Genomic DNA, 27,990 nt, shown 5'->3' with positions numbered 1-27,990 from the left:
GCAGTGGAACTGCTGGGTCAGAGGAGAAGGGTGTGGTCAATGTTCATAGGTCACAACAGTTTTCCAGCTTGGATGAATCAGTCTACACTCTGACCAGCAGTGGATGAGAGTTCCAGCATTTAGTCAGCATGTGCCCATTTTGCAGAGGAGGTCACTGAGGCTCAGAGAGGGGCATGTGCTGCCTCCTGGTCAGTGAGAGATTCTGAGTCCTGCTCTGTCACCTCCTCTCCTCTTGCATCCTGCCCTCACTGTGCCCTCCCAGCTTGGCTGTGGGGTGGGGTGGGACAGACAGGGTCACGTGGAGTTGCGTTCAGCGGGAGGAAGCCAGGCAGGGTGCAGACGGCTGCTGATTCTGGGGCTGGTCAGGAAATCAAGGTAAGAGAGGGAGTGCATATGGCCCCCAAGGGGGTTCCCTGGGGGCAGAGCTGAGAGTAGGGAGGGGGCCAAGATGAAGACAACGTGTGGGCAGACACTGGGCAGAATTGTCACCCTATCATCCCCCAGGAGAATCTCTGCCATGGACCCACCTTCGCCGAGCCTGGCCTCCCAAACCCAGCCAGCAGCCCCATCGCCGCTAACCTCCTACCACTGGCACTCAGGAGGTTGTGGGGAGAAGGGGGCTGGAGGGTTCCGCTGGGGCCGCCTTGCAGGATGGGGGAGGGCGCTGAGCCACCAGGAGCCCACAGTCAGCAGCCAGCCGGCCCCTCGCTCGCTGTTTCGTCGTGTCCTCTCTGCGCCCCACAAGGAGTCGCGCTCGAGCCGCCTCCGAATATCCAAGACCCTCTGGGGAAGGCATAAGAGCCCACCGCTGGAGTCAGAACCAGAGCCAGAGACCTCAGGTACACGGCTCCCCCACCCAGGCTGGGAGGCCCAGATGCTTGGGTTTTGTCTGCCTCCGGAGCATCAGCCTTACAGACACAGGAAGTTGTGGGGAGTGCAAAAGCCCGACAGGAAGTGGCTGGGGCCCGGCTGGCTGCCCTCTTCTCTCTCTCCCCCTTACCCAGGGCCTGGGCATGGTGGGAGTGGCTAGGGACCTGTGAGCTGGGGGTCCAGCCCTGGGAAGGGACAGGGAATAGACTGATGGTAGCACGGTCCAGATGCCAAATGGCTCTTGGCCCCAGTAGGTCTCTCCTCACATTCAATGGCCCAGGCTTATTCTCTCCTGCCTGGATACCCATCTCTGCTGCCTCCTGCTCTCCTGCCCTCCAGCCTCCATGTCTTAGTTTCTTCACTTCCTTGAGCCTCAGCTTCCCCATAAGTTAAATGGGAATCATGATTCCTACCTTGAAGGATATATTATTTCATTCGTTCATTCATTCATTCAAACAGAGGTCTGTGAGCATTTACTACGTTCTAGGCCTGCCCTGATTTAGACCCTGAGGACACAGCAGTGAACAAAACGGACGAAACTGCCTGCCCTGTGGAGCTCATAGTGTAGTGGGTGTGACAGACAGTAAACAAACACGAAAATGACAGATGGGGCTAAGTGTCACACAGAGGGATCTAGAAGAGTAAAGGATATCATGAGGACTGGAGCTCACGAATGTAACGCTGGTCTAGGACTCAGCACATTTTATGTGATCCGTTAACAAGTGGGGGGTCATCATTTATTCCCCTGGTGGTAAAACAATGGGACAGACAGGTAACCTGGGCGGCCTGATCCAGCCCTCCTATCCCGGAAGCTCATCTGATTCTCATCATTCATATTTCCACTTTGCAGAGGCATCCCTTCAGCCCCCTCCATGGTATCAGGTATTGCCCACGCCATAGGATCCAGTGAGAGCTCTCTAACAAGCAGACCGGCTCCTCCCCTACTCAGACACCTCCCGTGGCTCCTCATACCTCCAGGATAAAACCCCAGCTCTTCTAACTGACACCCAAAGCCCCACACTAATCTCTTCCTGAACCTTCCCCTCCAGCCTCCAAGCCCTCCAAGCCCTTCTCACCCCTCCCTTTATTTCCCTGGGCCAGGCCATGTGCCACCTCCCAGGCTTTGCTCAAGCCATTCATGCCACGATCTCCTCCATCTTTGTCAAAACCCAATCTGTTATTCAGGACCCATTGCAGGGGACTTCCCTGGTGGTCCAGTGGTTAAGACTCCACGCTTCCACTGCAGGGGGCTCAGGTTCTATCCCTAGTTGGGGAACTGAGATCCCACATGCCACGCAGCATGGCCAAAAAATTAGAGAAAAAAAAAAAAGACCCATTGTAAACTTACTCTTTCTGGGAGGCCTTCCTACTGCACCTCTCCCAACCCTGCCCTTCTTCTGTTCCTTTCTCAAACTTTGAACACTTTTCCCTTTAGACTTGTTATTTATGTAAGGAACCAAGGCTGCTGTCCTGTTTTTTAACCTCTTGGACCTGCCCACTGTCTTGCTTAAGAGAAGAATGCTTGTATGTACACGACCCTTGAGTATGGGCTCTGTTAGTGCCAGCCAGGCCCTGGAACAAAGGCTTAGTTTCCTTGAAGGAAACTATGAAAAGGAAAGAAGGAAAATTAGCAAGTAACGTTATTTCCATTTTCAGTGCATTTCTCGAAGTGAGATCAGACCACCACAAGGCTGAACCCTCTCGGAAGATCTGTTGCAACCTTTATCTTTGTTCTTTATTTATCATGCATTTAAAATGAGATGCAGAAGCATTTAACATACTATGTAAATATGGACCTCTTAAAATTAAACTTTCATTGGAAATGCTTTCAATTCAGCAACATCTTAGCTATTTGTTAGTTCTTTGTGTTGTCTTATCAAAGTTTAATGGATACAGTTCCATAGTTGTTGATGTGTTTGTGTGTATGTTCGATTTGTGTAAAGATGGTACTAAGTCAATTAAAAAAGAGAGAGAGAGAAGAATGCTTGTATCCGAAGCCCAGCTCAGTGACTCACAAGCTGTGTGACCCTGGGCAAGTCACTCAATTTCTATGTGTTTTCAGTTTCCTCCTTGGTAAAATGGGTGTTATAATAGCCCATCGAATGGCTTTTGGAGGATTAAATGAGAGGTGTGTGAAGCAGTAAACACAGTACGCGGGGCACATAGTCGGTGGGGCTGTGTCCACCACCCATCACCACCCATGGTTAGTGGGGACAAGGCCCGGAGAGGGGTGGAGGCTTGTCCAACACCTGACATGGCTGCTGGGTGGGTTGGGAAGAGGGGGCACTTAGGAGGGAACTCTTGATGACCCTTGGTGAGTGGAGAGGTTGTTCTGAGGGAGAAGAAAGGACTCCCACGTTCCCAGCACCTCCTCCTCTACCCAGAGCCTGAGCCGGAGCTGGAGCCCCCTGCCCCACAGATCCCAGAGGCCCCCCCACCCGACGTGCCCATCTGGAACATCGGGGCCTTCACCCTATTTGATGGGAGGCTGGTGCTGCTTGGGGGTGAGGAGGAGGTAAGAGGGGACACCTGGGCAAGGGGAGGGAAGGAGAGGAAGGAAGAGAGACAGAACAGTGGTAACGGCGGGGGATGAGGGGGCATAACAGAAAGGCGTCTGCCTCTCCCTCTGTCTGTCTGCCTGCCTCTCCTTTCTGACCACCCATCCTTTTTGGGGGACAGCATCCTTGCAGGCCCCGGGTGGGGAGCGCTAGTTCCGAGGGCAGCATCCAGGTGGCCTTGGGGAACCTCAGGGATCCAGGTAAGCTTGAGAGATGGGGGCTGGGGATTTGGGAGCCTCTCAAGGTGGGGCAGAATCCACGACGATCCCACCCCCCCACCTTCCACCCCTGACCACCCACAGATCGGATCTCTGGAAAGACCGAGCCAGAGGCCGCTGGCCCCAACGAGGTCCACAACATTCGGGTAAGTGGCGGGGTGGAGGGGAGAGCAAAGACTTTCCGACCTTCAGAGGTGAAAGGGGGACTCTTCCTGGGTGATCTTAGGCAGGTCACTGACTCTCTCAGGATCATAGTGTCCATATCTGTCAAATGGAGCCAGAAAGAGAAGCTCCTTCTTGGGGCTGTTTATGAAAAGTCCATAGGGAATGTAGGAAAGCATATGATTGGTGCTTTAGAAATGGGAGCTGTTGATTGCCTTTAATATTCCTGCTAATATAGCCTGAGGTTGTGATCCCTCAAGACCAACAGATCTTCCAGGACACCCTGGGGGGAAGGGAGCTGAGGAGGGAACACAGGGTTCTGTTCAGCTGACATCCCCCTCCCCACAGGGGCTGCTCAAGCGGCTGAAAGAGAAGAAAAAGGCCAAATCGGAGCTAGGAGCCAATGCTTCCCAGGATGGGTAAGGGTCTCTGAGGAGCTGGAGGGCCTGGGATTCAACATTGCCCCTCCCCCTCCTCCTGCCTATAATTCTGACTTTCACCAAATATCCCCTGTGGCCCTCTGTGTCCTGCCCCACGTTGGGCAATGCTGGGGCCACTGAAAGACCTTTAGCATTGAGCCGGCCCTCTGTTGAATGGTGGGGGCAGAGTCTGACACAATAACTCTAAAACTGCAGCTGAGTCAACACCTTGGTCTGGGAGTGTGTCAGGGAAGGGACACTTGAGCTGAGATCTGAAGGATAGATGGAAGTTAACTAGGCCTAAAGGGTCAGGAAAAGCATTCCAGGCAGAGGGAACAGCAAGTGCAAAGGTCAAGAGGACGGATGAAGTGACAAAAACAAGGCCAGTGTGACTGGAGTTCAGACAGTGAATTAAGTGTCAAAAGGAGGATTCAAGTCCAATTTAGGTTCAAGTCCCTCCTGGCTTCCACCCTTCAGGCTGTAAGGGGTAGTTGGGGTGGGGGAGGGGTAATGGGTAGGAATGACAGCTTGTTCATGTGCGCCTTCACCAGACCCCCCAGTGCTCTGGGCTCTCGGGAATCGCTGGCCAAGCTTTCGGAACTGGACCTGGGCGCCGAGCGGGACGTGCGGGTCTGGCCACTGCACCCCAGCCTCCTGGAGGAGCCCCACTGCTTCCAGGTACGTGCAGGCAACTCTCCGCCTCGCCTGATCCTTTGGCTCCACCCTTGGTCTCAACCGCACGCTGGATGCCCCTCCTCAACAGGTAACGTGGGCGGGCGGGAGCCGCTGCTTCTCCTGTCGCTCGGCTGCTGAGAGAGACCGCTGGATAGAGGACATCCGTCGCCACTTCCAGCCTAGTCAGGTCGGTAGTGCGCAAGGTCGGACCTGGAGACCCCTCCCACAGCCCGGGCCCCGCCCCTTCCACCCACCCCAAATCCCACTCGCCCCAAAACCTTGCCCCTTGGACACACCTGCCCCCCTACACTTTTGCAGCCACTCCGAGATCCTCCCCGCCACTTGCATCTATTACCAGCCCCTTGCACAGCTCGGATTGTATTCAATCCGAGCCCTATTTGCACCCCAGGCAGTCTCCAAGTCCCCACCCCGCGGCTACTCCTCCATGCCCTAGAGCCCTGATCTCTCCGGGAGAGCCCAGAAAAGCTAGAGGGTTTCCGCATAGCCATCTTGGGCACCCCCGTGGCCTCACTGTCCTCCCCCAGGGGCCCAGCGACCCCCTGGGAGCACGGGCCCCGTTCTTCACCTCTGGTGCCCGATGTGGAGCACAGACGCCACGCCCCCGCCCCTACTCCGGTCCGCAGGACAACATTGAGCGGGAAGAGACGTGGCTGAGCGTGTGGGTGCACGAAGTGAAGGGGCTGCCCCGGGCGGCGGCGGGGGCGCCGGGAGTGCGCGCGGAGCTGTGGCTGGACGGCGCACTGCTGGCTCGCACAACTCCGAGGGCTGGCCCGGGCCAGCTCTTCTGGGCGGAACGCTTCCACTTTGAGGCGCTGCCGCCCGCGCGTCGCCTGTCGTTGCGGCTACGCGGAGCGGGCCCGGGGGACGCGGTGCTGGGCCGCGTGGCCTTGGCGCTGGAAGAGTTAGGTGTCCCCCGCGCGCCCGCCGCGGGCCTGGAGCGCTGGTTCCCGCTTCTCGGGGCGCCAGCGGGCGCGGCGCTGCGGGCACGAATCCGGGCGCGGCGCCTGCGCGTGCTGCCCTCTGAACGCTACAAGGAGCTGGCTGAGTTCCTCACTTTCCACTACGCGCGCCTCTGCGGGGCGCTCGAGCTCGCGCTGTCCGCTCAGGCCAAAGAAGAGCTGGCGGCTGCCATGGTGCGCGTGCTGCGGGCCACCGGCCGGGCTCAGGTGCGGCGCTGCGACGGGACGAACCCGGGTGACCAGGGGCTGACCGATCGCGCGCTCCAGGGGGGAGTTGGTGGGGACAATACCAGAGCGGCACTTTCGAGGGGCTGGGCAGCTTGAGGGGCGGGGTCTGAGCTGAGCCTCTGCACTGCGAGGCCCAAGTTTGCGCTTGGAGGGGTGGAGGTTCCGGCCTGTTAAGAGCCCCAGCAGCGAGGGCTGGGCCTGGGCAGCGGCTATGAGGAGTGGGCCTGTGCCCCAGGGGTGAGGGACCCGCCAAGGGCAGGGATTCCCCCTGACTCAGTCTGCGCCCAACGCATCGTAACCCCACTATGCCCAGGCACTGGTGACAGACCTGGGCACCGCGGAGCTGGCACGCAGTGGAGGCCGTGAGGCTCTTCTGTTCCGGGAAAACACACTGGCCACCAAGGCCATCGATGAGTACATGAAGCTGGTAGCACAGGATTACCTCCAAAAGACACTGGGTAAGCAGAGTGGGGCAGGGGTCAGAGGCCTAGCTGAGCCGACTAGGACACCCCAGGGGAGATCTGAGAATCCTTGAGTAACTTGGATTCTGGTAGTGGGTGGTGCCCTGGGGATGCTCAGATCCTAGAAGGAATTAGGGGTTCCCCAAGATTTTAGGTGCCTCCAGAGTAATTTGGAGATAGAATTGGAGGCTGGGTGCTGTGGGTTGTGGTGGTCATGGGCTGGCCCCTCTCTGGCTGTGCTGGACTGCAGGACAGGTCGTGCGGCGTCTCTGTGCCTCCACTGAGGACTGTGAGGTGAACCCCAGCAAGTGCCCGGCCTCAGAGCTGCCCCAGCACCAGATCAGACTGCGAAACAGCTGCAAGGAGGTCTTTGAGAGCATCATCCACTCTTACGAGTGAGAATCAGGGCCCCAGAACCCGAGCCTAACCCTGCCTCTTAGCCACTGTGCTAACCCTGACTCCCAATTAGGGTTTCCAGATAAAATACAGGATGCCCAGTTAAATGTGATACCATATTTGGGACATGCTTACACTAAAAAAAGTGTTCATTTTTAAAATCTGAAATTCAGGTTTAACTGTTTATCCTAAAGTTTTATTTGCTAAATTTGGCAACCCATTCCCAATATCATGCTACCTAACCCCAAGTAACCTGGGACCAAATTCTTTGTCTTCTGAACTACAGGTGACCCCATACCCTAATTCCATGCCACCTGACCCCAATTAACATAGGATCTCACTCCTATGACCTCTGATTCCAGTAATGGCATACCCCCAATTCCATGATCCCTGACCTTAAGTAACACTGTGTCCCAAATCCCATATAACTGGGATTCCTAGGATTCTAATTCCTTGACCTCTGACCCTAGGTTAACCTGTATGCCTAATCCCATGCCATCTAGGATATCAATCTCATGATTTCTGAACCTAGGTGACCCTGTAACCCCAATCCCATCCTATTTCATATCATGTCTGGCACCCCAATTTCATGTCCAGTCATAGCTACATCCCAAGCTCATGGCCTCCATCCTCATGTGAACCTGTACCCCCAAATCTAAGATTACTGACTCCAGAAGTCACCACGATAACTACACCACAAACAAACCCTGACCCTAAATGGACCTATAACCCCAAGCATCATTATCCCCAATGTCTTCAATCCTGACCCAGAATGCCGGTGTCTCCTGACACCTGACCGTAGCACTTTGATCATCCATGAACTTTATGCCCATATCCTCCCACTCTGACCATTGTCTTTTCTGCCCCAGCTGGTTCCCAGCAGAGCTGGGCACTGTGTTCTCAGGCTGGCGAGAAGCATGCAAGGCACGTGGCTCTGAGGCACTGGGGTACCGACTAGTGTGTGCCTCTCTCTTCCTGCGGCTCCTGTGTCCTGCCATTCTTTCACCCAGCCTCTTTGGCCTAGCGCCAGAGCACCCGGCACCTGGCCCAGCCCGCACCCTCACACTGATCGCCAAGGTCATCCAGAACCTCGCCAACCATGCTCCGTAAGTCCTGGGAGGCTGGGAGGCCATGCTGGGGCCATGGGGGTAGCAGATGCCTGACCTGACCCACCCAGTTGGGCCTCGATCTAGGTTTGGTGAGAAGGAGGCCTACATGAGCTTCATGAATAGCTTCCTGGAGGATCATGGACCTGCCATGCAACGCTTCCTGGACCAGGTGGCCATGGTGGATGTGCACACAGCACCCAGTGGTTACCAGGGCAGCAGTGACCTGGCCCTCCAGCTGGCAGTCCTGCATGCCCAGCTTTGTACCATCTTTGCTGAACTTGACCAGGTGTGGCCTGAGCCCAAAGCCCAGAATATGAGGTAGGGAGGCAAGAGAGTAGGGAGCCTCTGGTCCTGGAGATCTTGCTCAGCATCCTCCCTGCATTGCTTTACCAGGCAACCCGTGACAGCCTGGAACCACTGCCCACCATCCTGAGTGCCATCGAGGAGGGCCGACCTGTACCTGTGTCTGTGCCAATGCGTCTTGCACCACCTCCGGCCCAGGTCCATTCCAGGTAACCTACCTGCCTCAAGTCTGATCCAGTTCTGATGGGTAGGAGCAGGGGAAGGGCCAAAGGCATCACAGGGTCAAACTGTGGTCAGAGATGAAGACAGGATCATGTCAGGGGTCAGAGACAACAGGGTCATGTTGGGGTCAGTGTCAGAAGCAGTGTAGGATGGAGGTCAGAGGCTGGAGACAGGATCATCTCAGGGGTCAGGGAGAGGCTCACAGTACAGTCAGAGGGCGGGCACAGGGTCAGATTGGAATCTGAGGTGGGGATTAAGCATTGCAGAGATCAGGGAGAGGTCACATCTGGGGTCAGAGAGAAAGTGACATTGTGGTCAGCAATGAGGGGCAGGTTTCAGTGAGAGGTTGTGGATAGGGTCAAATCAGGGGTCAGAGTGGGTCAGATGGATGTTGAGACACATCATCAAGGGTCAGGGACAGGTTCATATTGCAAACAGGTCGGGCCCAGGGTCAGATGGGGTCAAGGGTTATGGGCAGAGTCATTTTGGAGGTCAGAAGTCAGGGACTATGTTCTTTCAGGAGGCTGAGACAGGGTGAGTTTAAGGTCAGAGGTTGGGAACAAGACGGAGTCAGATTGGGAAGGAAGAGGGTACAGTTGTGAGCAGAGGCCAAGCTCAGGCAAACTGGAAGCAGAGGTTACAGAGAGGCTCAAGCCAAGGGTAACACTGTGTCAGAGTTCAGGGACAAGGCTAGAAAGAAATCAGAGGTTAGATTGACGTTGTGTCAAAGGTCATAGAAGGGAGAGTATTGTCAGAAGTCCAGGACAGGATCAGAAGTCAAAATGTGATCCCTTCAGCAATAGGGTCACATAGAAGTAAAAGATCAGGGGCGGGGTTATTTCTGGTCAGAGGTAGAGATGCAGTCCGCTCAGGAACCGGTGGAGCGTCTGAGCTCCCCCATCCCACCCCCAGCATCTCTGCAGGAGAGAAGCCTGGCTTTCTGGCCCCCCGAGACCTCCCCAAGCATACCCCTCTCATCTCCAAGAGCCAGTCCCTGCGCAGCGTTCACGGCGCAGGTAGTTGGGCCCGGCCACGGCCGGACGAGGAGCAGCCCCCGCGGCTGCCTCGGCCGGTGCAGCGCACGCAGAGCGTCCCGGCTGGCCGCCCCGCTCGCCACCGCCCGTCTGCAGGGCCGCGGCCGCGACCCAAAGGCTCCCTACGCACGGGACCCGTGCCCCGCGGCCGGCCCTGGACCGGAACCTCAGCATCGCTGCCTCGGAAGCCGTCGGTTCCCTGGCAGCGCCAGCTGGACCAGCCACGGGACAGAGACCAAACGCTGGGCACCCACCGACCCATGGGCAAGGTGAGGTACAGCCCAGGTCCGCCCGCACACAGAGTGGGGAGACAGGATTGGAAAAAGACTGAAAGATGGGCAGGTCTCGGTTCAAATACCGAGCTTGCTGTGCTGTGTGACCCAGGCATAACCCAACCCTCTCTGAGCCTCAGTTTCCTCTTCTGTACAATTAGGGCATCGTTCCCCAATAGGCAGGGCGGTGAGGAGGCAGAGCACAGGGTACAGGGAGGTCAGGGTCCTTGGGGAGAAGGGGCGGGACGATGGCTTAGGTTACAGCTGCTCCCTCCCCACAGATGACGGAGCTGCAGTGCGAGGTGGCCGCCCTGCGCCAGGATCAGAAGGCGCTGTCCGGCCTCGTGGAGTCACTCGGCACCCACATCCGGGCCTTGAGCGAGCAGCAGGAGCAGCTTCGGAGCCAGCTTCAGAACCTGGCTACCAGGCTCCAAGAAGGGTAAGCCCCGCCCTTCCCACTAGCTCCGCCCCCAGGTGGGCTTTCTATTAAAGAGATCGGCTCAGGCCTCGCCTCCCAGTCAGTGCCTCCCAAATCATGCCTGTCACGGCCACGCCCCCTCTGCAAGACCCGCCCCAACACACCTAAGACCCGCCTCTTGAGCTCCACCAGCCCCAAGTCCCTGGGAGGGCCTCTCGTCCAGTCCCTCAGTCAGCTTCTCCCACACAGATTGGGACAGACCCACTATCTCTTAGTCTGGGCATTCCCTCATCCTTCTCATGACCCAGCTCAGGACTAGCCAAGACCCGCCTCCAACGGTTGGTTGGTTTGTCCTTTCATCCCATTACGGTCCAGGCTCTAATTCAGCAGCCCCTTCTTCAGACTGATCTAGGCCCCACCCCCCAGCCTGGATAAACCCCGCCTCCATTCCAAGCTTCGCCCCCGAGCCCCTGACTCTCCTACCAAGAGCTGGAGGGATGTTCCTCAGCCTCTGACTCTTTCCCTTTGCCCCTGATCCCCACAGGACCGCGAAGTTGGATCCAGAGCGCGATCCTCCAACCAATGAGGACCACAGGCTGAAAAGTCTGGTGAGACCCCTGCCCGAGCCCTGGGGCCTATCTGGGCTGGGTAAGGGAACAAGAGTTGGGCACAACCCTCCCCCGGCTCTGAGTCCACTGCCGCTGCCTCCCCAGGAGTGCCGCCTGGCCGAGATAGAGAGTACTCAGGCCCAGCTGAGGGAGACCATTCAGAGCCTGCAGCTTCTTCCCAGGACATCGGGGTCCCAGAGCCAGCCCCTGCCCCTCAAAGCACCCTGCATCAACGGAGACACCACTTGAGCTGCCCACTCGGCCCTACGTGTTCTGGGAGCAGAGAGAAAGCGGTCTTAGGGGCCTTTCCAACCCCTGCCTCAAACCCACGTGGCCTGCAGTATGGAGTGGAGCTGTAGGTGCCAACCAGTCTGGCACTATCAGGTTGCCCAGTAAAATCTTGATTTCAGTAAAAAATTGATGGGGTTTTTTTGCGCCTAAGTGTTGCCAATCAGAAAGCAACCCCCCCCCATTCAGCTCTCCCAAACTCTCCCCTAACTGGAGGTCTCAGGGGAGGGGGGTGATATAGGGAGAGTCTCACCAGCTGTGTGACCTTAGGCCCTCACTCTCTCAGAGCCTTGATTTCCTCATTTGTAAAATGGATCTAAAGTCCCTTACACAGTAGAAGACCCATAGTTTAAAGTGTTCAGTAAAAGGTATTTGTCATTGTTAGGGGCAGCACTTGCTTCTCAGTGAAGCCCAGATCCCACCTCTACTAATTCCCAGATCCCAGACGAGAGCATCTCCCTAGGACCCCAAATCCCACACCAGCTCCCTCATGCAGTGAGGGCGTGGGTCTGGGAGGCAAATGAAGGAAGGGGTGGGTAGGTGTGGAGATGGTTAAGCTCTGCGAGTGGTCACTGGGAAAATGAGTGGACATTTGAATAATGGGTGGGTGGATGGGTGAGGGATAGGGTGGGTAGGACAAAAGGCAGATGAATAGGTTAGCATTTGCTGGATGTTTGCCCTGGTAGGTGATTAGTTGAGTACGTGGTTAGCTGGGATGGGTATGTCTGCCTAGAAAAGGTCTGGATGGTAATAGGAAATAAACATTTGAAATAATTAAGTGGTTATATGTATTGCATGTACACTTGTTGAGGTCTCCTGAGACTCTTGAGTTGAGCAGTGGGGAAACAATAATATACTAGATAGACAGACTCCTGTTCTCACGGAACTTACCCTCTACTGGAGAAGACAAACAAACATGCAATTGATGGTTGGGTGAATGGGTGACTGGGTGACTGGGTGAAAGGATTATGTGTAGAGATGGGTGGATGCTTGCTTGGTTGTTTGGATAAGTAGGTATTTACTTGGGTAGTGGATGGATGAGTATGTAGATGGGAGGTTAATGGTTGGTTTGAGTGGGTATTTGGATGGAGGGATGGATGGATTGACAGGTGGTTGGAGGAGTGGGTGGATAGGTGGTTGGTTAGTTGACTGGTTGGGTAGATGAGTGGTTGATCCACTGAATGTGTGGATGAATGGGTGGGGAGATGGATGGGTGGTTGGACATGTGGATGGGTGGTGGGTGGGCGAAGCAGCAGTCCTATTATGTGCGCATTATAGGGTAGTCCTAGTGACTGTGAACCTGGGGGTTGGGTGGAGAAGGGGGTCTTACACTGGGGACCTAGGGCAGCTCTAGGGGCATGGAGGTACTGAAGTTCACTGTGCATAATGAGGAAGTAGGGAATGAGCTTGTGGTTGGAACGTAGCTGATTGGGAGCAGGGGACTGAAGGCTAAGGATTCGCCATGTGGAGTCCTCAATAATGACCTATGAATGACCCACGGGGGAACTTCCCTGCCCCCTCCCCACTCTTCTGGTGCTATTAGCAGTCCTAGCATTGGAAGAACCAGTGGGGTGATGAAGTGCCATTGAGGGCAGGAGGACAAGAATGTTGTCATGGTAACAGAGCCTCTCCCTGGACTCTCAGGCCGCGCGGGCCCTTTAAGGGCCACCCGACTGGCCACTCCCAACATGGCGGCGCGGCTGCTAGCTGCCCCCCCACCGCGGTGGATTAGGCGGGGGTGGCGGGGAGGGAGTGCCCCCGGACCTCCCCATCATGGCGGCACGGCGGGGCTGTCGCACTGAGGTCACGGCGGCGCGCCGGGGGGGCGGGGCGGCGGGGGGAGCGATTTAAAGGGACAATGTCCCCCGAGCGGTGGAGGCGGCGGCGGCTGCGGAGGCCGCGACACCGGCACCGGGAGCGGCGAGGACCGTAGCGGCAGCGACGGCCGCACCAAAGAAGGGAGCTCCGAGCCCCGGCGCCCAGCCGGCGGCGCCGCCTCCCCGGTGAGGCCCGGCCCGGCCTGGTGAGCCCGCGGGCGGGGCGGAGCCGGCACGGGGAGGGGGAGGCCCGGGCCGGGCAGGGCCAGGCGGGACCCCCCGGGGCGGGGGTCGGGGGCGGGGCCTGCAGGGGCGGGGCCTTGTCGGGGGCGGGGCCGCACAGGTTGTGGGGAGGAGCGGGGGTCTTGGGGCAGGTGTCCCCCCTACCTCGGCGCGTCCCGCGGGGTCTCCCGCCCCGAGGTGCACGGGCGGAGGGCGCATCTCCCGGACCCTGGCGCCCCGAGGGGTGCGCTGGCGCGGCGCCGCCACCACTCCTGCGACCCCCGGGGGTGTCCAGGAGGGAGCCCTCCTCCCCACGCTGCCAAAGTGCTCCGAAGTTGCGGTCCCGCCCGTTCCCCGCGGGCAGTGCCCACCCGGTGGGCACCCGCAAGTGCTTCCTTGGGGCCTGGGCAGGGACCCCCCACCACAACGGCCAGTCCACGGACGGGCCCCCTGGGAGCCTCCAGGCCCCCGAGGACAGCGCCTGCAGCCAGGCCTGGAGCCCCGGCCCCGCCCCGGTTGCCTGGGCTCGGCCTCCCACCATCTCCCTGGGGAGGGCGCCTCATTCCTGCCCTTCACTTTCCGCCGTTACCTTGAAGGTATTTATAGGTGGAGAAGACAGCCCCCACCCCCACAGCCTCCCCAGGGTCCTCATTTCTGGACCAGGAGCCCCATCCTTCCCTTTTGCCCTCAGACTAAAGAGATCTTGGGAGGGTGGGATGAAGGAACCCAGGCTGGGTATGCATGAGGGGTAATGTTGGGGTAAAGCGAGGGGGTTTAATGCTGGGGTCACTTGAGGCTGAGTGTGAGGGTGAAGGGGTTAATGCTGGAGAATCCTAAGGTTGTGTGTGGAAGGAGGATTGGAGTGTGGGAAAAGTGCAGGGGTAACTGATACAGGCAACAGAAGCAAGAAAAGTGCAGGGGTAATGATGGGGGGGGACTTGAGACAGTGTATAGGATCAGAGTGTAGAAGTGGCCGGGATTCGGGATTCGAGCTGAGGCATGCGCACAGGATATGCACGTGCATGGAAGTGAGGGCACAATTGGGGAAAGTGCAGCAGTGTATGAATGAAGGGAGCCATCTAGAAGTGATAGGATTAATGCTGCAAGAAAACAAGGTGGCTGAGTGTGCATGTTGTAAAATGGGGTAAACTGAGGCAGTGCAGGATCTGTGTAAAGAGAGGAGTCATGGATGGGGAGACTGAGGCATGCTGAGGTTAGGGACCTTTGGGATACAATGTGTGAGGATAGAGCCTCAGTACCATGTACTTGCTCACCTGTGCTGGGAGGTAAACTGAGGCACTGAGCTGCAAGGGTGAGGACTAGGGCTTCAAGGAAGGAGAAACTGAGGTAGACTGCGTGCCTTTCCTACCTCCCCTAAGCACCTGTCTCTCTGCCCCCAGACCTACAATGCCTCACTGAGCCAGGCGGGCAGCTGAGTGGAGCCAAGCAGAGAGCATCTATGGATGGGCCCCCGGCAGGCGGCCTGGCCGCCCCGGATCGTCCTCGAGGCCCCGAGAGACTGCCTGGCCCAGCGCCGAGGGAGGACATCGAAGGTGGGGCTGAGGTTGCTGAGGGGGAAGGTTGCATCTTCCGGTCCACCCATTACTTGCCTGTCACCAAGGAAGGCCCTCGAGACATTCTGGATGGCAGAGGTGGCATTTCTGGTAAGAGGGTGGGCCCTGTGGCCCTGGGGGAGCATCCAGCCAGGTTCCCGAGGCTCCGGGAGGGCCAAGTCACCCAGCCCGGCAGGGGCGGAGTTGGAATTCTGATTCTGCCTGGGTTCAGAGCCTCTGCATTATGCTTAGTTTCCCATTTTACAGTTGTGAAAACAGAGGTCCTGGGAGCTAATGACCTGACCAAGGCCCCCCAGTGGGTGACAAGGAGCTGGGACTTGACTCAGGTCTGCCTGGCTTCCTTCTCTGAGCGTACTAATTGGGTCCAGGTGCCCAGCTTAGCACCCCTAGCTCCCCTCCCTGAGCCCACTTGTTCCCTATGGGCATACCCCATTCCCATCAGTCTATCCCAGTTCCCTCTTGCTGCACTGTCTTGGTGAGTCCTGCTCCTGAGCCATTGGTCCCAAACAGCTTATGCCCTCTAGTGGTTAGGGAGAGACTGGGTAGTCAGGGATGACAGCCACCCCTTTATGCCTCGGTTTCCCAGCAAAAGGGAATCTCACACTGTCCCCACCTCAAGATTTGTTATTCCTTCATTGAATACTCAGCAACTACTATGTGCCAGGCTCTGTTCTAGGTGCTGGAGATACAGCTGTAAACAAAAGTGGCAAAAGTTTCTGCCCTCAGGGACCTGCCATTCTAGTAGGGGAGACAGACAACAAGCAACTATAAAAATAACATACGGGCAGGTAGTGACAGGTGCTGTGAAGGTATTAAACAGAGTGCCAGGATCATGCCTGGGGAACCTGGGAAAGCCTCCCTGAAGGGGTAGAATTTGAGTGGAGCATGGAATGAATGGTGGGAAGGGCAAGCCAGGGAGAGGGAACAGCAGGTGCAAAGGCCCTGTGGTGAGGAGGAGCCTGGCATGTTCAAGGGCCAGGCAGGAGCCTGGTGTAGGTGAAGAGTGGTTAGTGCAGTACAGGCTGATGTACTACATGCCTCCCTTCATCTCCTTGGCCTGCTCTAAAGGCCTTGGTTTCCAGGAATCTCCAAGCACTCTGTCAGGGGTTTCCTACACACCAAGCCCTTTATGTGATCATCTCATGTCATTCTCAAAAAAACCCTTTGGGGTAGCCTCGGTTATTATTATCCCATGTTACAGATGGAGAAACTCAGACCCCATCTGAGGTGTCAAGTAAGTTGCCCAAGGGCCCACAGCTAGGCAGTAACCTGACAGCCCTCGTCCTTAACCACCACCCTGTGTCAGGGCATCCTTGACCTGCCCCAGTTCACCTTGGCAATGCTCATGACACTCAGATATTTACAGAGCACCTCCTAAGGGTCACTGGTGCACAGCGACCAAGTGTACACACCATCCCCGCCCCCACTGGACCCTGCCATCTGGGGTCAGACAGACAGAGCAGCCACCAGGTGCTAGGACACAGTCACTGAGGTTGCAATGGGCGAAGCCCAAGCTGGGGGACACCCAGGAGTCCTGGATGAGGAACATTGAGTCAGACAAAGAGGCAGGAGACATCTAGGCAGGGGGCTCCACACATGCAATGGCGTGGAGGTGACTGGTGGCACCTGAAGGGGATGAGGGGGTGAGACCCCTGCTCAGAGAACCTTAGCAATCCCCTCCTCCAAACCATTAGTAACTCAGGCCCAAAGAGAGGCAGGACCGTGTCCCAGGTCATGCGGCTGGCCAAGACAGGCCCAGGACTTTGACTTTGTGGGAGCCCTGCGGAACAGGCTCTGGGTCCTGGGGCCCTCTCTGAGTCTGGTTCTGAGAAACTGGGCGCTCTGCTGTACCTGGCAGAGGTCCCAGGTCTGGAGAGAAGAAGGTAGGTAGGTGGGTAGGTATGTCCTCACTCCCCCTGGGGAATTATCCAGGGTCCAGTGCATGTGCCTGGGGAGGAGGGGAATGTGGCTGCTGAGGGGGGTGAGGTCCACCCTTACCGGTGTCCCTGAGCACATGGGTCATGGGGCAAGGGTGGCTTGACTTGGAGTAGGGTCGCGGCCTGGAAGCTGGAGGAGGGCCTGGGCGTCGGACACAGTGTCTCCCCCCGCTGCCCTCTCAGCCCGTTCCACCCCGCCTTCCCTGAAGCAGGCACCTGCCCTAGGAGTCTTGTGATGCCTATAAATAGGAACAGCCTCTGGGGCTGCTGTTCCATGCAGAAGCCTGGGCCCTCCCTCATGCCCACCTAGTCCTTGGAGCCCCTCAAGAGCACCCCTGGAGTGGCTACCTCCAAACTCCACCTAGACACGGATGAATCCCCTGCCTTCTCTGTCCTCCGTTATGGCTGTTGGCCTGGAGCTCCTACAGCAGCCCCTCACCCACAGTCTGGCCTCTCTGGTTGGCCTCCTGGGTGCACCCAAAGCTTGTGGGGCTGAGATGGTCCGCATGGATTGCTGAAGAGTCTGGCGCATGCCTGGCATTGGGACCAGGGGGCTAGGGGATGAACAACGCGTCATTTCTGCCCTCGTGGGGCCCCAGGCTGAGGAGGAAATCAGAGCATGGAGTGAGTGGGCCTGAGGCTCCCAGTCAAGCCTCCAGCTTCCAACCTGGGACATGTCTCAGCCAGCCCTGAACCCCGCCCCGGGCACACCCATCTCCCTTCCTTCCCTCCACCGCCGACTCTCTGGATCGAGCATTTACTCTGTGATCTTCCTTGGCATCGGTCACTGGCCCTTCGAGACTGGGGCCGTAGCTGTTCCCATTATATTGAGGAGGAAACAGGCTTGGAGCGGGAAAGGCATGCCCTTCAGGTTCCCTCTTGGGCTGGAACTGGATCTGTCTGACTCCAATGTCTAGATTCTTGGCCACTCTGCCAAGCTGCCTGGCTTGGGGTTCAAGCTGCTCACGGACACGCTCTTCATTTTCAGTCTCTCATTTTCAAAGCCCCTTGGGGACCCCAAATGGCAGGAGCCAATGAGGGCCCTTCGGCATGGCCACTGCCGGGGGCTGCATCCAAGGTGCCTTGTCTGGACCCCCACCGGCTGTGGAGGCCTCTGGATGAGCCCCCAGCCCCCAAGTGTCTCGGACACGGGGCCCTGCTGGGTCTGCTTCCTCCAAAGTTGCTGCCACTAAAAATAGGAGCTTCACTGGAGCCGCTCAAACAAAGAGGCCAATACGGCCCCCTGGCTCGTGGAATTCTTAGACAACGGCAATCGCAGAATCATCGAATCTGGGACACTCGGAATCTCAGGAGCTTGGGGTCCCAGAATCTCAGAATCAGGACACCCGGACCCTCAGACTTGCACCTCTAGCCTGTGCTGGGGCTCGTTGCCTGTGAAATGGTTGCCCTCTCCTGAGAACTCATGTCTGTGATTCTTGTGTTCTCAAGAGACCCATTTCTTGGGGTCTCACTCCCTTAGCTGGTCCAGGCCTTGATTTCCCAATCCTCCCACCCTCTGCAACACTCCACCCACTCCATCCTCCCACCCCGACACCAGCCCTTTCATCCAAGCACACTCCGACCTGGCCCTGCTCCCCATCAGTCTACCCCAGAGCTTCTCAAATGGAGGCGATTCTGCCCCAAGGGACACTTTGGCAATGTCTGAGGACATTTTTGGTTGTCATGACTGCAGGGCCAAGGGTCAGGGCGGGGGGTGGCTACTGGCATCTGGGGGTGAGGCCAGGGATGCTACTGAACATCCTACAATACACAGCGTGCCCCCCACCACAGAGAATGATTTGGCCCCAAATGTGAGTAGCACCAAGGTTGAGAAACTGTTCTAGATGATGCAAATTTCTGTATCCCCATCACCACCTTCACCTTCCAGAGGCCACATGACAGTCACAACCCTTCTCTCAGACTCAGCAGAAAGACCCCTGGCAGTATCACAACTTGCTGACCCCTACCCTCTACCCTCAACAGCTCTTAATTTTTTGGCCTCTGACAGTCAGCTCTCAATTTCCCGGGCAAATTGGACAGTAGGGGATTTGAAAAAGTACAAACCCCGGCACTAGCCCTCTTTCTGGACCATCCTCAAATTGAAGCTAATCCAGCAATCGCATCTGTTGGGCTCTGGATGGGGCACAAGTTCCCCCAGTGTGTTAACCTTGGCCCACGCAATTGGCCTGTGCCCCGATTGGCATGCTCGCCTGCGGCAGGCGGGTGCGGCAGGCAGAGGAGGCACAGGCCAGGATTCCTGTGGTCGCTCCAGGCATTGGCTCCACAGGCGGATAATGGAGAGTTGGCTCTATCTGTGTGAGGGTTCCTAGGAGGGCATGTGATTCTACCATGTAGGCCTGGAAGGGGTTCTGGGAGGCAGGAGGCAGGGACGGGCCCTCTGCAGCTCAGACTAGAGGGCTCCTCACTCTTCATCTGGCGAGTATTGGTTGAGCACCTGCCGTGTGCCGGGCACTGAGGTGCTGCAGTGAATGAGGCCCTGGGGTGGGGGTGGGGCAGCTTATGTGCTAGCAGGGGACACAGGCAATTTCAGAGAGTGCTAAGAAAAAAAAAAAAAAAACAGGTAATGAGAGAGAAAATCGTAGGGGCTCAGTTTAGCAGGTGGCCAGGGAAGGGCTCTCCAGGCAGAGGGAATAGCTGGTGCAAAGGCCCTGAGGTCAGAAAGAGTTAGGTGGGTTTGAGGCTTCACGAGGAGTCTGGGCAGAGTGAGTGAGGGGTAAGGAGGAGAGGGAGGTGAGGCTGGAAAGACCTGCAGAGGTCCGACCTTACGGGGCCTTGTAGGTGGTGGTCGGGAATCTGGCTTTTATTGTAGGTATGATGAGAAGCCAGGTGAGATTTTACCAGGGTGTGACTTAAACAAAAATCACCCTGGCTGCCAGATGGGGGCAAAGAGAGAAGGGTTGAAGGCAGCAAGCCCTGGTGGTTCCCTAGGAAAGCAAAGGGGACTCCTCCAAAGAAACCCCTTTCAAGGCTCAGGAGTACAGAGGCCAAAGGCCTCTCAGGGGAGAGGAGTGGGGAGCCGGTCGGGCCCTTCCGAGGTGCCCGGCAGGGCTTCCAGAGCTGGGGTGCTGTGAAGGGCCCCAGCCAGGGGGACCCCAGCCCCTCAGGGTCTCCCCTCTCTGTTGCAGACGGGCAGCCCCATCCTGGCCTCAGCGAAGCCCTCCCCCGTGCCACCTCCGCCACCCATCGGATCAGCAGCTGGTGAGTGCCACGCTGGCCCTGACCTCAGGGAGGGCAGGGGGGCAAGCAGGACATGCCTAGGCCTGAGAGAAGCCCCCAAGAGTGAGAAGGGGATAGGAGGGAATCTGGAGGCCAGGCAGGAGGAGGTGGCTCCCTGCAGGCAAGCCCCTGGGCATTTGTAGAGGGTGGAGGGAGGATTGGGATTAACACAGACAGTCAACTCTCATTATCCCTGCCAAGAGCAGGGCCAGTGGGCCAGGAGCCTGGAGGTTGGACCCTTGGAGTCCTGTCTCTGCCAGGTGATCCTTAGAATAATGTTCGGCTTCTCTGAGTCTCAGTTTCCTCATCGGTAAATGGAGTCCCTAAGATACATCTCACAACCTCACCTCGAGGACCCAAGGGACGTTGGGTAGGAGCAGGAATTGACAGCAATGCTGATGGCAGCAGCCTTTTATTAAATGGCTTGGGGGTGCTAATATGTAATAACATCCATATTGGGATTAATAATAGCTCTCAGTTATTTAGCGCTTGCTGCGTACTAGGCCCTCAGCGCAGGTTTACCCCACTGAGTCTTTGCCATAACCCTGGGGGGAATGGTCCCATTAACATTGCATGTCACTGATGGGGCTTAGAGAGGTAACCCTGTGATTTCCGCTCAGCCTCTCAGTGGAACCTGTTTCCGCATCTGTTCCGTGGGTGTGATCCACAGCCCCTTGTGGAGGCAAGATCTTGAAAATGAGGGGGATTGATCAGGAACAGTCATAATAAGAACCCACAGGGGTCGTGGGCTTACTGGGAATCAGGCAGCAGGCCAAGTGAAGCGTTTCCCAGCCTTGAGTTGTGTCATCCTCACCCTACACTTCATGGGGTCAAGGTCCCCATTTGAATAAGCACCTGCAGTGTGTTAGGTTTTCTTTGATTATGGGTATGAGAAGGCTCCCTTAGTCATTGCATAAGGGCACAGAAGCTCCTGGTTCTTGGGACTCATCCCCATTTTTAGGATTGGAAAACTGAGGCTCAGTGAGGTTGCCTTACCTCCCCTCTCCTCCAAAGGAGGTCAGGGTCACTGGGGCCACAGGCTGAGCAGGGACTTTGCACCTCTCCTGACTCTGCCCTTCTAGGAGGGGAGATGCAGGGAGGAAGGTAAATTTGCTTGAGTTGTTTATGCTGCAGAGTTTCACCAAATTTGCTGGAAAGATGAGGCTAAACAAACTAGATCACCCCGATTTGGGGAGGACCAAGACAAAAAAGCAGCCTGAAGCATAGGTCGGAGCCTTGGACCCTCCCAGGGGACGGATGAGAGTTGACTGTGCCACCAGACTTGGGGACACTACTTGTGATCCCCGCTGTGGTCTCTGCACACTCCCCCCACCACCACATGCAGCGGGGCTGGGCTACATACACAGGAACAGGTGTTCCCTGGGAGCTAAATCCAGCGTTTGACCCAACGGCCCTGGAAGGGTCCACATGTACTCCCTCTACCTCCCGACCCGCACCCCAACACGCAAGCCCCTCTGAGGCAGCCCTCAGGCTGGGTCTCTGGAGCCTGTCTCAGACTGCCTGGGACCCCCTCCCCTGCCCAAGGAAGGGAAACTGAGGCCCACAGCTAACCTGTCCCCATTGGCACTTCCTTGCAGCTGCTGGGATGGAGGCAGCCTGGACTTCCAGCCGGGCTCCCCACCACCCCATCCCCTGGGCCACTTCCCTGGCCCCCCCGATGGCCGGGGGCCCTGGGAGCACCCCATGGTTCAGGAGGCCGGGGAGGGCATCCCATCTGAGCGGAGGTTCGAGGACTCGGTCATTATAAGAACCGTGAAGCCCCACGCTGAGCTCGAGGGCTCTAGAAGGTTCTTGTACCATCAGGGTGAATCAAAGCTCTTGGAGAAGGTCCCCCGGGGCCGCCCCAGGTTCGACTGGCTCCAAGACCCAGAAGAACAGGCCCCACTCCAGGATGCAGCGCTGCACCTGGACCTGCCGCCCCAGCTGCCACCCCTCACCTCCTTCCGGACGGTGCTCGTGCCGGTAGAAGATACCACTAAGACGTTGGATGTGCCAGTGGTGGGCACCGGAGAACACCTGGCAGACCTGGAGGGCCTGGCCCAGCCGTCCGAGTGGAGCCTGCCCAGGTCGGCCTCAGAGGTGGCCACGCAGACCTGGACGGTGAACTCAGAGGCATCTGTGGAGCGGCTGCAGCCACTGCTCGCCCCCGTCCGGACGAGGCCCTATCTGTGTGAACTGCTGGAGGAAGTGGCCGAGGGGGTGGCCAGCCCAGACGAGGATGAGGACGACGAGCCAGCCGTGTTCCCGTGCATCGAGTGCAGCATCTACTTCAAGCAGAAGGAGCACCTTCTGGAGCACATGAGCCAGCACCGCCGAGCCCCGGGCCAAGAGCCCCCCGCCGAGTTGGCTCCCCTGGCCTGTGGCGAGTGTGGCTGGGCCTTCGCTGACCCTGGCGCCCTTGAGCAGCACCGGCAGCTGCACCAGGCCTCCCGGGAGAAGATTATCGAGGAGATCCAGAAGCTGAAGCAGGTCCCAGGTGACGAGGGCCGGGAGGCACGGCTGCAGTGCCCCAAGTGCGTCTTTGGCACCAATTCCTCCAAGGCCTTTGTGCAGCATGCCAAGCTGCACATGCATGAGCCACAAGGCCAGGCTGCAAAGGAGCCCTTCGGGGGTGGCAGCAGGGCTGGCAGCCCAAGCCCCGATGCCACCTCCCTCACCTATCAACCCTACGGAGATTCCTTGGGCCTCAGTGCCTGCGTTTTCTGTGGCTTCCCCGCGCCCAGCGAGAGCCTGCTCAGGGAGCACGTGAGGCTTGTGCATGCCAACTGGGAGGAGGATGGTGAGGCTTTTGAGGAGGACCCTGCCAGCCGGCCCGGCACCAGCCAGGATGCTTATGCCCGATTCTCTGATGCCACTGACTACTTTGGCAAAGCTGAGCCGCTCTTGGCCCCCATGTGGCAGGGGAACCCTGCTGGATACGACCCCAGCCTGTCCTTTGGCCCTGGCTGCCAGCAGCTGGGCATGAGGGATTGCCCACTGTTAAAGCCACTCCCACATGGCTCGAGCCAGAGGCCTCAGGGAAGGCCAGCCTTTCCCTCGTCACTAGCATCTGCCCCCTACTCCTTACAGGCCAGTAGAAGCAAGAGTGCTGTCCACCCACAGGGGCTCTCAGCCCAACTGGGGGACCAGAGGCACCCTTGGAGCGAAGAGGACGAGGAGGAGGACATACTGCTGGCCTCGGAAATGGACTTTTCCCCCGAAAATGGGGTCTTTGCATCGTCAGCCACCCCCGGCCTCATCCCGCAGTCAGCCCTGGAGCTCAAGCGGACATTCCGAGAAGCCCTGCAGACAGCTGAAGCCTCAGGGGCACAGCAGCAGCAACTCTGTGGGATGGTGCCGGTCGTTCTGGTGGCGAAGCTCGGGCCGCAAGTCATGGCTGCGGCAGCCAGGGCCCCCCCGAGGCTGCAGCCTGAGGAGCTGGGGCTGGGGGGTGGCCACCCCCTGGACTTCCTGCTCCTGGACACACCACTGGGTGGCCCTCTGGGGCTGGACACATTCCTGGATGGGGACCCAGCAGAGGCACTGAAGCATGAGGAGCGGAAATGCCCCTACTGCCCAGATCGCTTCCACAATGGCATCGGCTTGGCCAACCACGTTCGGGGCCACCTGAACCGCGTGGGCGTCAGCTACAACGTGCGGCATTTCATCTCCGCCGAGGAGGTGAAGGCTATCGAGCGCAGGTTCTCCTTCCAGAAGAAGAAGAAAAAAGGTAGGGCAGCTTCACTCCGGCACCCACCTCCCTCCAACACCTGGGAGATGCACAGCTGGGCAGCTGAGTTCTGAACCAACCAACCCTCACTCTAAATCCTCCCGTAGTGCCAAGCAGGGTGAAGTCAGGGCCTCCCCTCTCAGAAGACCTGGGAGCTGAGGCAAAGGTCACCACATTGGAGGAGGTGCGGGGACACCCCAATGCCCTGGCCCTTCCAACAGCTGGAAGAAGGAGTATGGGCAGGGAAGTCAGCCCCAGGCACGGAATTTCATTGATTCCTTCATTCAACAAATATTTATTGAGTTAGGTCCCCTCTGTTCTGGGCACTTGGGAACACAACAGTGAACGGAACAGCAGTCCCTGCCCTCCTGGAGTGCACAGCCCAGTAACAGGAGTGGTGGGACCCTGGCTGACTTTAGAACCCCTTGGGCTGCCTGTGGTGTATGCAGATTCCCAGGCACCAAGGTTCTGATTTCGGGGGTCTGTCTCCAACACCAGTGCCCTGGGTGGTTCTGATGCTGGCAGACATGGAGCCTACGTGGGGAGGTGCTGGTATGGTGTTTGAGAGTGTGTGTGTATGGGCACTGTGGGGAAGGGGCAGGGGACAGACAGCCACAAAACCAGGCAGTTACAATGTTAAGTGACCAGGGCTGTGATGGGGGAAGCTCGGGGAACCAGGAGTTTGGGGAAGCCAAGAGAAGCTCCCTGACTCTGCCTGGGGGATCCAAGCAGACTCCCAGAGGAAGGTGTGCCATCCATTTGTCCATTTCTTCATTCAGCAAAGATGTAATTTATAACACTGGGGTGTATAGATATGAGCTCTAGACGAAAGAGGGTATTAATCAAATACCCAAACTCACCCAAATGATTGCAAATCCACCCTGGAGAAGTATTTCTGAAGGTGGGGTCCCTGATGCTTTGAGCTATGCAAGGGGAGAAAATGGAAGGTCAAGAAGAGAAGACTTCTTGGAGTGAGCTATACAGGCAGGAGCATGAACAGCAAAGGACGAGGGAGGCATCCAGGGTGAGGAACGGCACTGTGTGATCCGCTGAGGATGAGCAGCCCCGGGAACGGGGAAAGCTGGGGCTGTCCCCACCCCCACCCCCAGCCAGGCAGTCCATGTCCTCTCTCTCTCTGCAGTGGCTAACTTCGACCCAAGCACCTTCAGCCTGATGCGCTGTGACTTCTGCGGGGCCGGCTTTGACACTCGTGCCGGCCTCTCCAGCCACGCCCGGGCCCACCTGCGTGACTTTGGTATCACCAACTGGGAGCTCACTGTCTCACCCATCAACATCCTGCAAGAGCTGCTGGCCACCTCAGCTGCTGAGCGGCCCCCCAGCCCCCTGTGTCGTGAACCTGGGGTGCCGCCTAGTGGCTTCCTGACCTCCCGCCGGCCCCGCTTACCTCTTACAGTGCCCTTCCCACCCACCTGGGCTGAGGACCCTGGGCCAGCCTACAGAGATGGTAAGGGGAGAAGGGGCAGGTAGGGCCAGAGCCCTGACCCTTCCCAGGGGCCCGGAGGGATGGAGGAGTGGGAGGGGGCAGCCACTCTGCTTTCCTGGAAGTGTTTCAAGTCACTTTACAAAGTAGGTCAACAACTGTCCTGCCACTTAGGGGTCATTGCTGTTTTACTCAGGGGCTGGGCCAGGGCTCCTTCTAGATCCAGTTCCTGCCTGCCCTGCCTGACAGTGATTTTAACATAGGCTTATTGAGCTCTTTACTAGGAGCCAGATCCTGTCCTAAGCACTTCACAAATGTGGACTCATTTACATCCTCACAACAATCCTTCTTTTTTTTTTTTTTTTTTCTCACAACAATCCTTTAAAGGCAGGTGTTATTATCCCCATTTTACAGATTTGGAAACTGAGGCCCAGAGAGTTCAATTAACATGCCTGAGGTCATACAGCTGAAAGCATGTGGAGCTGGGATTTGAAAGCCCAGGAAGCGTAGGCTCCAGAATCCTTTCTGTTAATGATATCTTTTATCTAGCACGGCACTGTCTGGTGGAACTTTCTGAGATGATGGAAATCTCTCTAGACAACGGTACTGTTCTACAGGGTCACCAGTGACCACATATGGCTTCTGAGCACTTGAAATGCAGCTAGTACAAGGTTAATGGTGATCCAGTTGGACAGTGCGGATCAGGAGTCTACATTCTAGATTTTCAATGGTGCCTACTGTGTCCAGCAGCATTGATAACCCCTCCCGTAAATGAGTGCTTGCTGTGTATCAGGGTTTCATCTCACACCTGAAAACAATTCTGTGGAGCTGAGGATTGTTGTGTTCCTGTTTTATGGATGAGGAAACTGGGGGTCCTCTGCTTTGCCACAGCCACAAAGCAGCAGAGCTAGACTTATGCACACCATGTTCGGTGGTCTCTCCAGTGTAGGATGGCTTGGGAAATCCAGAAGTAATATTTTGGTGAAGGAGCCTGGGGCTGGACACCGTGGAGGCAGTGGAAAGGTGAAGGACCCAGCCTTACAAAGCCTGACTTTGTGGGAGACTTTATTGAACCTCAAAGCAGAAAACTCAGCAGTGAAGAGACGGTGGGCTCTGAGGAATGGAGAAGGTGCCTGAACAAGGGAATTGTCCAGGGGCTGCCTGGGGCTGAGGCTTTCATCTCTGTTTCTCCTACCTGGAGTTTCCAGGGTCCTACCTAGTTCTGTACTCTGGGCTTTGCTGGACCCATCCACAAGCCTCCTTACCAGTGAAGGGCACTTGAGGGTCTGCAAAGGGAAGAGGGGGGCTATCAAAGCCCCCTCTCCTCTTTGGAGAAGGAGGAGATTTGATGGTGGATAGTGGACAGAGAGAGGATAGTTGTTGGTTGAGGTCACACTTCGGGGAGAGGCAGAGTGGGGATGTGACCTCAGGCTTCTTGCCTTTGTGAAGGCTATCCCCTAGGCATTCAGCTCACATACCTGGCTAGGTTTGTGGTGTTTCAGTGGTGGCTAGGAGGTGCAGCTTGCTCTGAAGATGGCTGGGGAGCACAGGAAGCAGTCTGTAGTCTCCAGCACTGCCCCCTTCTTTCTCTGTCACTCCAGCAGAGGCCTGAATGTCAAGCTTACGCCCTTTACCCGGCACCTGGGCCAGGCACCCCAAGAATGGCAGCCTGCATCCAGCAGCCAGGTTCAGCTCTGGCTAAGCTGTTTCCACCAGAAGACCAATGTACCAGCCCCTAGTTAGTGCTGAGGGAACTGGCCAAGTCAGTAAGACGTAGGAGTCAGCCTGGTACTGCACTGGCCCTGTACATGGGGGGAAGCTATGATCAGTCTTTCAGTGAACACGCTGGGGGTGAGGGCTTTAAGGAGTGGTTGAGAAGATCCCGGAAACCTTGCCTGAGGAAAGATGTCCAGGATTAGGGCTCGGTCTGGGCACCGACCCTGCAAAGTGGCTATCCTTAGAAGCCTCTCCCATGCCTCCCTAAGCTGGCGGTAGGGAGCCGTGGCCAGTTTGGGGGCGGGGCAACGGTCAGATGCTGGCTCCACCCAGCTGTCAAATAACAGCTGGGGGCAATCCGTTTAGTTTTAGGGAGGGAGAAGGGGGTTGTGCTTGAAATGTGGTGCCGTTCTTGTGGGGAGTTCCGCAGGATTGCCGGACAGCGCCGTCGGGGGACAGTTGGACACCAGGATGGTGTCGGGGGGATCCTCTTAGTTGGGGATCAGGTGTCTTCCAGGATTCCCGAGCCAGAGGGGAGACTTGCAAGGAAGGGAATGGAACAGAGTCCCGGGGCAGGTCCTAGCTCCGCCCGTCGGGCTCTAGGAGCCTGGATGCTGTTCAGGCGGATGCGTGTGGCCGGAGGATTCCTATAGTAGTTTTAGGGATGTCCGGGGTGGGGAAAGAGTGTCCCGGTCCGCCGAGACCTGGGCTGGGGCAGCAGTTGGCAGCCGCTCGTAGCAATGCGTGCGTGTGTCCGCAAGCTCCCCTCCAGCCTGGCGGGGACAAGGGTTTCGTTCGCTGTGCTCGACGCTCGGCCGGCCGCCCTGGGCGCGCCCCTTGGGACGGGGCGGAGCGGAGCGGACTCCGCGGCGGCGGCGCTCGGCGCTCGGCTGCTCCCGCCTGGGGCGGCCGCTCCGCGTGCGCCGGAGCCAAGATGGCCGCCTCCACCGCCCAGTGCCGAGTGACAAAAGCGGAGAGCAAGGCGGCGGCGGGGCCGCGCGCGGGGGGCGCCCGGGAGCGCGCGCCCGCGGGGGCGCCCCCTCTGGGCCCCCAGAGCCCGGGCCCCGCGGCTATCCCCGCGCCGCCGCCGCCGCC

At 57.6% G+C, this 27,990-nt stretch overlaps 2 protein-coding genes across 5 annotated transcripts in view; both read left to right on the top strand.

The window, feature by feature from the left end:
* Positions 1-208: 208 nt before the first annotated feature.
* RASAL3 (RAS protein activator like 3) lies at positions 209-11,467 on the top strand. Of its 2 annotated transcripts, XM_027084501.1 has the most exons (18): positions 209-375; positions 505-839; positions 3,255-3,385; positions 3,550-3,628; positions 3,731-3,792; positions 4,157-4,227; positions 4,779-4,905; positions 4,991-5,089; positions 5,547-6,089; positions 6,424-6,568; positions 6,822-6,966; positions 7,837-8,073; positions 8,161-8,362; positions 8,470-8,588; positions 9,514-9,904; positions 10,189-10,346; positions 10,870-10,933; positions 11,039-11,467. In XM_027084501.1, the coding sequence occupies exons 2-18, from the start codon at positions 518-520 to the stop codon at positions 11,180-11,182; spliced, it is 3,039 nt and encodes a 1,012-aa protein (XP_026940302.1). In that variant the 5' UTR covers positions 209-375; positions 505-517; the 3' UTR covers positions 11,183-11,467. The 2 variants fall into 2 exon arrangements, with proteins under 2 accessions (XP_026940302.1, XP_026940301.1); XM_027084500.1 differs by lacking the exon at positions 209-375 and having other exon boundaries at positions 398-839.
* Positions 11,468-13,101: 1,634 nt separating this feature from the next.
* Positions 13,102-27,990, top strand: part of WIZ (WIZ zinc finger) — a 26,493-nt gene continuing 11,604 nt past the window's right edge. For 2 of the 3 annotated variants that reach the window (XM_027084497.1, XM_027084496.1), the window contains exons 1-5: positions 13,102-13,224; positions 14,661-14,924; positions 19,918-19,990; positions 21,607-23,738; positions 24,880-25,203. In XM_027084497.1, the coding sequence (XP_026940298.1) occupies positions 14,720-14,924; positions 19,918-19,990; positions 21,607-23,738; positions 24,880-25,203 (2,734 nt within the window). In that variant the 5' untranslated portion in view covers positions 13,102-13,224; positions 14,661-14,719. The remainder of the gene's footprint in view (positions 13,225-14,660; positions 14,925-19,917; positions 19,991-21,606; positions 23,739-24,879; positions 25,204-27,990) is intronic. The other variant, XM_027084498.1, reaches the window with a different exon arrangement.

The sequence above is a fragment of the Aethalodelphis obliquidens genome, unplaced genomic scaffold (genome assembly GCF_003676395.1).
Source record: "Aethalodelphis obliquidens isolate GAN/ISIS:26980383/991018 unplaced genomic scaffold, ASM367639v1 scaffold53, whole genome shotgun sequence".
Taxonomy (NCBI): Eukaryota; Metazoa; Chordata; class Mammalia; order Artiodactyla; family Delphinidae; genus Aethalodelphis; species Aethalodelphis obliquidens.
Note: the sequence above shows the minus strand (reverse complement) of the source record. Positions and strands in the feature narration are given on the sequence as shown.

What these genes read in the sequence shown, in the direction of transcription:
- RASAL3 (XM_027084500.1), top strand. Translation starts at nt 449, where the DNA reads ATGAAGACAACGTGTGGGCAGACACTGGGCAGAATTGTCACCCTATCA. An exon ending in CCGGCCCAGGTCCATTCCAG is followed by an intron (nt 8,589 to 9,513) that starts GTAACCTACCTG and finishes TCCCACCCCCAG; the next exon opens with CATCTCTGCAGGAGAGAAGC. An exon ending in ACCACAGGCTGAAAAGTCTG is followed by an intron (nt 10,934 to 11,038) that starts GTGAGACCCCTG and finishes CTGCCTCCCCAG; the next exon opens with GAGTGCCGCCTGGCCGAGAT.